We start from the raw sequence: 10,711 nt of genomic DNA, 5'->3' as shown, positions 1-10,711 counted from the left end.
CTCTTGTCAGCTACCACAGCAAAATTTCTTGGAAGAGCTATCCATACTCTCTGTCTCCGATTTCTCTCCTCCCAATCTTTCTTAAACCCAGTCCAGTCAAGCGTACACCCCCACCCTCTTCTCACACTGGGTGTGTCAAGGACATCAGTCTCCTGGCTTGAAATAGCATTTATGTGTTGATGACTCCCAGATGTATTTCTTCATCAGAGACCTCTCTCCCCAACTCCAGACATACACACAACTGTGTACTTGACATCTCCTCTTGGGTATCTAATAGATCATTTCAAATTCAATATGTCCAAAACTGAACATTTGCTCTCCAGCTCTTCAAAATCTGCCCTAGCCATAGCCTTCACCATCTCAGCTGATGGCAATTTAAAATTCCGGTTAAGCCAAAAAACCTGGAATCCTCACTGACTCCTTTATCTCACTCCCTTTCAATCAGACAGGGACTCCTATCTTGAGAAAATATCCAAAATCCAACCTCTTCCCTTCCACTGCTTTCATCTTGATCTGAGCCACCCTTAGCTCTCCCCTGGGTTACAGCGGCAGCCTCCTAACTGGTCTTCCTAAGTCTACCCCTACTTCTACAGTCTGCTGCAGCCAGAGTGGGCCTTGTCTCAAAGGAGGCCTCAAAGGACTCCTTTGCTCGAAGTGCTGCAATGCCTTTCTGTTTCTCTGAGAATAAAAGCCAAAGTCCTTACAGTGGCCTACAAGACCCTAATGACTCGGCCACCTGCTATGTCTCTAATTTGATTACTCTACCTACCTGCATCAAGCATGTCTCATTTTGGCGCCCTTCTCTGCCTTTTCCCTCTGCCCAGTTGGCTCTTCCCCCAGAAACCAGCATGGCTCACTCCATTACCTCCTTGAAGTTTTTGCTCATTGTTAGTCACCTTCTCAAATAGGCCTATCCTGATTACCCAGTCAAAATTTTAATCTTCTCTGACCATCCTGGCACCCCGATCCCCTTTAACCTGCTCTACTTTCCTTTTTTTTCATAATACTTGTTATCTTCTAATAGATCATATAAATTTTAAGTTATGTTTACTGTTTTTTTTTAAAGATCTTATTTTTCCTTTTTCTCCCCAAAGCCCCCCTGTACATAGCTGTGTATTTTTAGTTGTGGGTCCTTCTAGTTGTGGCATGTGGGACACTGCCTCAACGTGGCCTGACGAGTGGTGTCATGTCCGCACTCAGGATTTGAACCAGCAAAACCCTGGGCCGCGGACGCAGAGCCGCGAACTTAACCACTCATCCATGGGGCCGGCCCGTGTTTACTGTTTACTGTCTGTCCATGTAAACTTCGCAAAGGCAGGGATCTTTATTCATTCGTGTATTCCAAACACCTAGAATATGGAATGGCACATAGTTGATTCCCAATAAATGATTTTTAAAGTATTTTATCAAAGTATAAATTGTGTATATAGGAAAATATATATTTCGATGAATTTTCACAAATTGAGCAGAACATGTAACCAAAAACAGAACCTTAACTAGCACCCCAGAAGCTGCCCTCCCCCAAGACTAACTACTATCCTGACTTCTAACAACATAGATTAGTTTTACCTGTTTCTATGCTTTGTATAAATGGAATTGTGCAGTAATGGTTCTTTTGTATCTGTCTTGGTTTGCTCAACATTATATTAATGGAATTCATCCACATTGTTGCATGTAGTTGTAGTTTGTTCATTCTCATCGCTGTACAATAATAGTCCATTGTGTGACTATAACCCAATTTATTTATCTGAAGGAATAAATTATTTAAACCCCAGATCCTGTCTATCCTCCTTGGTGTCACAGGGTTGTTGCGAAGATTAAATGAATTAATTTAAATTAATTAAAGCATTTAGAATGGTATCCAGTATATAGTAGGTGCCCAATAAAGGTTAGCTATTAATTTTGTTATACAGTTTTCAGATATTTTATTCAATTAACAATGATCTTTTACTCATTTGAAGTCCTGTACAGTTATTCTAGCACTCTTTAGGATGCCAACCTGGCTTCATCATTGGGAAGGGCGAACATGTATGGCCTCAGTGGCCTGGTCTGTCTTCAGTACATGAAACAAGCTGGGCCAATTGGATTCTTTCTTTCCAGGGAATCAGGAAATCTGAAATAGTGGCCAGCGACTGGGGCTTGCCAGAGTTAACTCATCTGGACCCCCTGCAATATTTTCACTGAAAGCCCAGTAGCTCTTAGGCTCCTGCCTCGCCTGGGGTAGGCTATTTAACCCTTTCTGCCATCCAGGGATCCTGTATCTCCAATATCTGCCCTCAGTATCCTCCTAATACAAGCCCCTTTTCCCTTAATTAGATAGCTTCATTTTCTGTAGCCTGTCCCCAAAAGGACCTCAATGACTCATTTAACTCTTAAATTATCAGGCTTAATAGTGTTGTGACTCCTTTACTCTATTTAATAACACCAGTTCTTTCATCCAACCATCCGTTCATTCAAGTTTTAAACATTATTGAGGGCTTATGATATGTCAGGCACTGCAGGGTGGATGATATTATCCCCATTTTCAGATGAAATACTCAGAGAGGCTGACTGATTTGTTAAGGTCACAAAGCTTATAGTGATGGAGAATGTTGGTTCAAGGTAATCCTCACTCTTAGTCATGGGCCTGGGTGATATTTTTTTGTCTGTACATGTCTTTTCATCCCATCGAAATTCCTTCAGGTCAAGACTATCTTATACAGCTGGAATTCCCCTTGGTGTACAAACCCATCTGCTGCAGTAGACACACTACACAATTGTTGATGGCTTGCTCATAAGGGCAAGTCCTTGCTGCCCTTCCCTCAAAGATGCTTCATTCCTTCACAAATCGAGGAAAAAAAAAAATCCCCCCAAACAGGGGCCAAACTGACTTGATCTGGAGGAGGAGAATAATTTATTTAGTTTGGTTTGACTCTGGTTCACAATTTTGTCTTTTTTTTCCCTGTTGGGGGTCATTAGAAACCCCTTCAATCCCACCACATCTCCCCCACCACAAATCAGGGCAACTCAGAGATAGCTTTCTTGGCTGGAACACCTGTTGGTTTCTCCTGTTCTCTTGCTTTCTCCTCATACATCAGGATCCTGGTTGAGATGGGAAAAGACACAGGGATCAGAGGACAGTCCTTTCAAGAGAATAAATCGTAAGCTGCTGCAAAAGTCTAGAAGAGGATGGGGCTTGCGAGGGTGAGAAGAAGAGAAGGAAGGGCAGGAGTGGGAGTGCTAGGGTCTGTGGGGACTGGAACCATGGATGGGGTAGGACCTTGGAAGGGTCGCTCAAAGGATGGAAGAAATGGGTGCTGAGTAATGTGTAGAAGATAAGCCTGGGGATGGGGGTGGGGGTGGGGAGAAAACAAATAAGTATAGGGGAGGTTGGAATTGGACCCTCACATTTTTAGGATGGCAGATCTCTTGCCCAACATCATCCTGAGAAAGTCAGTGTAGCTGAAAGTCTCCCCAGAGCCACTGGACACCTCCTTGATTAGTTTCTTTAGCTCTAGGTGGGTCTTGGGGACTCCAAGTTTCTCCAGCATTCGCTTCAGGGACATGATATCTGGAGGCAGAGGATGGGGGTGAGAAGCAGGGGGACTCTCTTTCACTTTTTCCCCCTCCACTCCCCACATTCCCATTCCCCTTCCTCCTACTCTAGTAGCTAGGCCCTCTCCCAAACCATGGGGAATGGAGCCCTCCCTCTTCCTAGGTCAGCACACTCCCTCAAATCACCCTTTTCTCACCAATATCTCCGTTTCCATTCAGGTCAAACTCCATGTATTTCTCTGAGTGAGGGAGAAAGCAAAGACCATAAACCCTGGCTGGAGGGTCACAGGCAGGGGCCGGTGGGCAGGGGGTTGAGATAGGGGTGCTGACCCGGCCGCTAGGTGCGGGAGAAGATGTGGCAGCAGGAGGTGTGGCAGGCAGAGTAAGTGGGGATTGGGAAGTTGAGCGGCCCTGGTAAGGTGTCGGGAACTAGAAGGGGTGCTGAGAGGGACAGGCCAGGGAAAGGGACCGCAACCAAGGGGCAATAGAGGCAACCTCCCTTCTTCCACCCACAAAAGTAAACTTGGTGCCTCTGCTGTCTCCTCTCCGTTCTTGGGGAAATCCTACCCTCCTCACCCCCCTCCACCCCTGCAGTTTTCCCCTCACTCTTGAAGGCTTCCAGTTTGGAGGGCAGATCCTCATCACTGCTATACTTGGGATCATCCAGGAATTGCTGTGGGGGGAAAGCAAGAGCCAGGGTAGTCCGCCTCCGGCCAGGGGGCCAGGGTCCCCTTCCCCCAGGCCCTGCCCCCTCAGTTCTTCTTTTTACCTTGTTGATTTCATCCAGTCTCTCTTCCTGCTGGGCCTTCAGCAGCCCGAAGGCTTTTCCTCCTGAGGGTGCACAAAGGTTAGTGTATCCTCAGCCCCCTTCCTCTCTTCACCCTGACTCCCAGCCCTGGGCCATCACAATTCTGCCTTCCTAGGCCAGCTAATTGCCCTCCTAGGCCCCAGCCCAGGTCTGTTCATCTTCTTGCTCCCATTTTAGCCTGCTGCCTATTCCACTTTCCCTACCCTGTAAATCCCTGCTTTGGCTCATGGCTCAGCAGATGCTAATGGAGATGCTGGTGGGGATAGACCAAGCTGGAGGTCTCTCTGTCTGTCACCAGCTCTCCTCTCCCGCCAGCCTCCTCAGAGGCCTCCCTCCCAAACTTCCCCTTTCCCCTCATTCCCTCCTCCCCTACGTCCTAGGCTTCACTTCCCCTCAGCTTCTGCTGACACTAGCACCCCAGGAAGAAGGGGGAGCTGGGTGTAGAAGGGAGATGAGAAAACATTCTCCCACCTTCCTCTTAAGGACAGCCTAGTGTGTGCATGAAAGAAATATTTTGATAAGCCACTAGAGGCATGGAAGGAGGGCAGTAAGACCCCAGGGGCATTTATTCTCAGGAACAAATAGTCTTTGAACAGGTCCAGAGGTTCAGGTAACTCTGAGGCCCTGCATTTTGCTGGGTTTCATGAGTCTGGGCACACAGGTTTGGATAGGGAGCTGAGGAAGGGCTGACTGAATGTTTCTGCACTGTAGACAGGAGAAGAATCTGAAGTCTGCTGGCAGAGCTGAGAGGGTGGCAAAATGGGTGCAGGATCTCGTAAGGGAGAGAAACTTCACTCCCAGCCCAGCAGCTCCAGAGAGGCACTTGGAAATATGGCAATGTCTAACGGAGGAGTTTTAATTTGTTTGCTTTCGGATGTGCAATGTAACCCCCCTCGTTTTATCTCCTTTGAAATCTTCAGTAAAATCTACAGAGCTCAGAAATTCGAGAATTTTAGTAGATTCTTTGGAGGAACTGAAAGTGGTGCTGAGAGAGACAGCATTTGTGGACACAAGAGCTAGCGGGTAAGGCCAACGTTAGGGGTGTGTGTGTGTGTGTGTGTGTGGTGGGAGTTCTGGTCACCAGGTTCAACAGAGTTAGTGGGCAGCCTCTGATAAATGTCCTCCCTAGGCATACCCTTTATCCCCTTTGCTGCTGTTTGCCTAGTTGCTTCTAGAGGAGGGGAGGACAGCATGTCCCCCTTGCTGAGATACTTTTGTCTAAACTCCTCTCCCAGAGCTCTATCCACCCTGCCCCAGCAAGAATGGAGACACCTTTCCCTCTCCTCTCCCCCCAACCTATTTCCCCTTCTGCAGCTGGGAGTTTTCACTTCTCACTGCCCCCTCCCTGACCCATGCAGGTGGGGGAGATGCTGGAGGGGACTCTGAATTCTTGACTTCCCTTTATTGAAGCTGCTTCTCCCCCTGCAGAGACAGCTGCAAGGCTGCACTCCCAGTGCTCTCAGTGCCTGGTGGGGGGAATTCATTTCTTTCATATTCATTCAACAAATATTTATTGAGGGGCTGGCCCTGTGGTGCAGCCATTAAGTGTGCACATTCTGCTTCAGCGGCCTGGGCTTCGCCAGTTCAGATCTTGGGTGCGGACATGGCACCGCTTGGCAAGCCATGCTGTGGCATGCGTCCTACCTATAAAGTAGAGGAAGATGGGTATGGATGTTAGCTCAGGGCCAGTCTTCCTCAGCAAAAAGAGGAGGATTGGCAGCAGTTAGCTCAGGGCTAATCTTCGTCAAAAAAAAAAAATTTTTATTGAGTACTTACTATATGCCAGGCGTGCTGCTAGGCCCAGTGAACCAAACAAATGTTAACTCTTGTCCTCATGGACAATCTAATTGGGGAAGACAGACAATAAAGATAAACAAATATATGAAAGGCTTTTAGGTGCTTATGGAGAAAAACAAAAGAGCGGGGAGGGGGATAGGAAGTGCTGTGGTAGACTGCAGTTTTAAATAAGGTCAGGGAGGCTGCTCTGAGAAAGTGATGTTTGAGTAAAGATTTCAAGGAGGTGAGGGAACAAGCCATGTGGATATATGGGAGAAGAGGGAACTGCAAGTGCAAATGTCCTGATGTGACAACATATCTGGATATCTGGAGTATTCATGAAGTAGCAGGGAGGCTAGTATAGCTGGAGCCAGATGTGTGAGGGGAAACAGGCAGGAGATGAGGCCAGATTGTGCAGGGCCTTGTAGGCCATCGGGAAGACCTGGGTTTGACTCAGAGTGACATTGTCTCCTAGAGTCGTCTTTCCATTAAGGAAGGCTTGGCAGACTACCATGGTGAGATAGAGCTTAGATGCCCAGGAAAACTTCCTGGGATAGAAAAAGTGAAAGCTGCTCTGACCATGGGACAAAAGGGAAGAGCAAAGAGTATCTAGAAGGGCAAGTGGGTGGAGAATGAAATAGCCTAAACACAGATGGGGGGAAAGCCTGCAAAGAACAAACATGCAAGAAGACACCTCTCACCCAAACTCAGGGGCCTGGCCCCTGCACCACAGGGCAGGCTAGCTCGCAGTAGTTAGGACTGGAGGGGAGGTGGGGCCTCTGGGCAAGAGGGGGCAATAGTGGCGAGGGTGCATTAGGGAGTGTATCAAGGAATCCACTGAGAACTTGGAAATAAGAGAAGTGGATAACTCTCTGACAGGCTGCAAAATCTCCATCTGAGCAGAGATGTGCAGAATCTCCTTAAAGCAGAGGTTCTCAACTAGTGGACCTTCCACCAGCATCACATGGAAACGTGTTAGAAATGAACATTTTTAGGCCCCGGCCCAGACCTATCTAATCAGAAACTCTGGGGGTGAGGCCTAACAAGAGCTTTTTAGCAAGTGCCTTAGATGATTCTGATATACACCCAAGTTTAAGAGCCACTGCCCAAAGCAATAGAGTGGCTCCCAAGCCTGTGAAGCTTGCTGAACCCTGGCTGAAGGGATCAACAGAGCTTAAGCACAGGTCAGTGGGTGGTGGGGCTGGTCAGCTTTGGAGGCAGAAAAAAGGAGGAGTCACCAAGGCGAGTGTTGGGTTTTTTTTGGTGAGGAAGATTGTCCCTGAGGTAACATTCATTGCCAATCTTCCTCTTTTTGCTCACTCAAGGAAGATTGGCCCTGAGCTAACATCTGTGCCAATCTTCCTCTATTTTGTATGTGGGATGCCTCCACAGCATGGCCCCACGAGTGGTGTGTAGGTCCGTGCCAGGGATCCAAACCAATGAACCCCAGGCCACTGAAGTGGAGTGGGCAAACTTAACCACTATGCCACCGGACCGGCCCCAAGGCCAGTGTTGTTAGTGTCCAGCCAAGTGGTCAGGGAGAGAATGCTAAGCTGCCTCAAGAAATGACCTGCTAGAACCCTGTGAGATTAGAGTCCCTTATGGAACTGGCACGGTGGTGCTAAGGGCCCTTGTTATGATTCCAAGTTCTCCAGGGGAACTGCCAGTCAGAATTAGGCCCCATGGAGAGTGCCCACAGGAGAAGAACATGCTGGCCAGAAAGCTTGTCTGTGTGTGTGCCCTAGATGTCTTCCATTTGCCCCTCCATTTTCCCTCTCCCACTCTGCTCTCTGCCCCAGGAGACTAATCTGAATAGGGCACCTCTGGCTTCTGGCTGGTTTTGGCTGATGGAGAGCCTGGCAGGAAAACAGCAGAAGGGAGGACATTAAGTTCAGGGCATTCGTTCCTCTGGCTACCTTCCCACAAGGTCACCTCGAGCGGGCTGAAACTTCCACCTGTGGGCAATGCTTCTCTCCTGGTGACCTGCTCTACATGACTCTACATTCTTTTAAGGTTTCAGTAGCCCAGGGGAAAGATTTCAGGTGGTCGGTGAACTAGGAAAGGAAAAAATGTACCTCCCTTTCTCACATCCAACATGATATGTGTTGCCTTGTCAAAGATCACAGTTTAAAGTTCTTATTCAGGTTAAGCAACAACGTCGTTTGCGCTGATGTCTTTATTAACATCTAATTTCAACTTGCCTGTATTTTAAATGTCTTGTCTTGTATTTGATGTGGTGATAAAGAAGTGCATGATTTATTCTATCACAACATTGTATTAATATTTTGCTACCTGGAACTCAGTATAATTGGTTTACTTCGTTATATATTTTTTATTTTAATGCTTTACTAGAATGCCAAAGAGATCTATGGCACAAAATGAGTAAGGACCCCTGCTGTAACCTCTCCCTCCTCTCATCCCTTTGGACCTGAAATGGCAATATCCCTGTGGTTCCCCTATACCCACTCACACTGATATCCACCCTGGTATCAGTTTCCCCACATTAAACCCAGCATATATGGGGTTAAAACCAAAACACTCATTCCTTGCTTACTCTCTGGCTTCCTGCCTCTAGAATCCGCTGTCCTCCATGGAGACAGACACCGTCAAGGACAAGCACCTGGACCATCTCCTCCCCACAAAGAGATACGGACTGGTGGGAAAGCTGCTGACCAGCCAGGTCACGGGCTCCCTCCTCTCTGCAAGTAGTCTCAAGGCCAAAGACAGGCTGGTGGGAAAGCTCCCACCAGCAAGGCCATATGCTCCCCCTCCCCTACCTAAACCCCCAAATAAAAACCCTTCCTTTTAGCTTTTCAGGGAGTTTGGGATTTGAGCATTAGCTGCCCTCTCTCCTTGCTCAGCGCTGTGCAAAAATAAAATTCCTACTTTCTTCCACCACACCCGGTGTCAGAGATTGGCTTGCTGTGCAACGGGTGAGTGAACGCACTTCAGGTTCGGTAACAACACCTTGCTGAATAAACTGTCTCCCCAAATTAACCTAATTTGAGGGTGCTGTTTTCTCTTGGGACTCTGATGCCGTGTGCATATATCTGTGTTTAGGGAAATGGTTGGGGGGTGGGGACGACTGGGAAGAAATGGACCTCTGCGGCTCTATTTCTTATTGCAAATGAACAAAAGGGCATCCTAGGGTATGCACCAGACTCGGGGACGTGGTTAACAAGAGCTCTCGCTGAGGCAAGCGGGAGAACGAGGCAGGATTCTGATCCTACAAGGTGCAGCTCTGTAGAACCATAACCAACTCACCAATGTCGCTGTTGCCAAAAGCCTTTTCTTTTCTAAAAAGCCTCCTTGTAGGGCTCTGAGGAGACCGTGGCTGCAGTTTATTTCTAAATTTCCCCTCTTGTCTCCTGGAAACCATGAGGAGCAATAAAGAGATTGGAAACACACACACAGAGGCTATGTTTTCAGTGAAGCTAGGAGACAAAGGACACCCGAAAACTCCAAATTAGGTGCACGTGTGACCAAATTCCAAGCTGAGCAGGCAGCCCCCAGCAGTGCCTCAGGGAAGAGCGGGGAGGGCGGGAGGGTCCCAGTGACAGCTCAAAAAAACCGCAAATATCCCTTCCTGGGAGGAAGGGCCTCATCAGGAGAGGGAAGAGCTGAAGGCAGAGCTGAGTGAACACTTTCAAATACTGGGAAATGTGGAGAGAGAATGTTTTCAAGTGCCCAAAGGCACCCAGAGGTGACAAGCCTCAGAAAGTGCCAGCAAAATTCTCCCTCTAATATTAAGTGCCTCACCTTAGATACACCTGGGAGATGGCAGCCTGTGAGGCCTCCTGAGAAATAAATAAAGCCTAAGGTTGGGGCAAATGCTTGCTTAAAAGAGAGGGTCTCAGAGGCAGAGGAAGTAGTGGCTACAGGGAGGTGCCAAATTTAAGGAAATAATCCATTGTTACGGCAAAAGAGGAGGAGCCCTTGAATTTGTAAATCTGGAAAGCCATCCTGGGCTCTCTCCCCACTATTCACAAGGTCCTCCTGCTGATGGTTCAGAAAAATCTAGCTCATTGAAATTTGAGTGACAAAAGGAAATGAGCAAAACTTCTGTTCTTGAGAAAAAAGGTAAAAAAGAACAACACAGTTGGGGCCGGCCAGTGGCATAGCCATTGGGTTCACATGCCCTGGTTTGGTGGCCCAGGATTCGCTGGTTCAGATCCTGGGGAGGGACCTACACACCGCTTATCAAGCCATGCTGTGGCATGTGTCCCACATATAAAATAGAGGAAGATGGACACGGATGTTAGCTCAGAGCTACTCTTCCTCGAAAAAAAAGAAAAAGCAACACAATTTATCAACAGATGACAATATACCAGAAATATATTGCCAAAAACGAGTGGAAATTGTAACCCAAAACTCCTTTATGAGTTGAAAAACAACAAAACTTAGCACAGCACTTTTAGTGGTGAAGGAAGGCCACACATCAGAAAGAAAAGTACTCAGAGAAGAGATGATGGGTAACAGGAGGGTATGGATGGGAACAGGGAGAAAGATATAGAAGAAAAATGCAAAGCCAGTTCAAAAATGAACACTAAATTTCACGGGAGAATAGAGACATAAAATATACATTCCTAAATT

The 10,711-nt window shown here is 47.4% G+C and overlaps 1 protein-coding gene and 1 long non-coding RNA gene across 4 annotated transcripts; one reads left to right on the top strand and one right to left on the bottom strand.

The window, feature by feature from the left end:
• Positions 1–2,874: 2,874 nt before the first annotated feature.
• On the bottom strand, positions 2,875–4,720 carry AIF1 (allograft inflammatory factor 1). 3 transcript variants are annotated; one of them, XM_005603721.4, is made up of 6 exons: positions 4,546–4,720; positions 4,304–4,365; positions 4,141–4,207; positions 3,732–3,773; positions 3,388–3,550; positions 2,875–3,081 (listed from the first exon to the last, which is right to left on the bottom strand). In XM_005603721.4, the coding sequence occupies exons 1-6, from the start codon at positions 4,568–4,570 to the stop codon at positions 2,997–2,999; spliced, it is 444 nt and encodes a 147-aa protein (XP_005603778.1). In that variant the 5' UTR covers positions 4,571–4,720; the 3' UTR covers positions 2,875–2,996. The 3 variants fall into 3 exon arrangements, with proteins under 3 accessions (XP_005603778.1, XP_070101431.1, XP_070101432.1); XM_070245330.1 differs by having other exon boundaries at positions 4,111–4,207; positions 4,546–4,693; XM_070245331.1 differs by lacking the exon at positions 3,732–3,773 and having other exon boundaries at positions 4,546–4,693.
• LOC102150684 (uncharacterized) lies at positions 4,325–9,016 on the top strand. Its single transcript, XR_289125.3, has 3 exons — positions 4,325–4,381; positions 5,263–5,365; positions 8,694–9,016. It is a non-coding gene; the product is annotated as an uncharacterized lncRNA (long non-coding RNA).
• The last annotated feature ends 1,695 nt before the right edge of the window (positions 9,017–10,711 follow it).

Source organism: Equus caballus, chromosome 20 (genome assembly GCF_041296265.1).
Source record: "Equus caballus isolate H_3958 breed thoroughbred chromosome 20, TB-T2T, whole genome shotgun sequence".
Classification (NCBI taxonomy): Eukaryota; Metazoa; Chordata; class Mammalia; order Perissodactyla; family Equidae; genus Equus; species Equus caballus.
Note: the sequence above shows the minus strand (reverse complement) of the source record. Positions and strands in the feature narration are given on the sequence as shown.

Excerpts from the sequence above, each read along its gene's own strand:
- AIF1 (XM_070245330.1), bottom strand. The coding sequence starts at position 4,570 with ATGAGCCAAAGCAGGGATTTACAGG. Across the intron at positions 4,208-4,303 it reads GACTGGATGAAATCAACAAG|CAATTCCTGGATGATCCCAA; the intron begins GTAAAAAGAAGA and ends TTCCCCCCACAG. Across the intron at positions 3,551-3,731 it reads GAATGGAAACGGAGATATTG|ATATCATGTCCCTGAAGCGA; the intron begins GTGAGAAAAGGG and ends CTCTGCCTCCAG.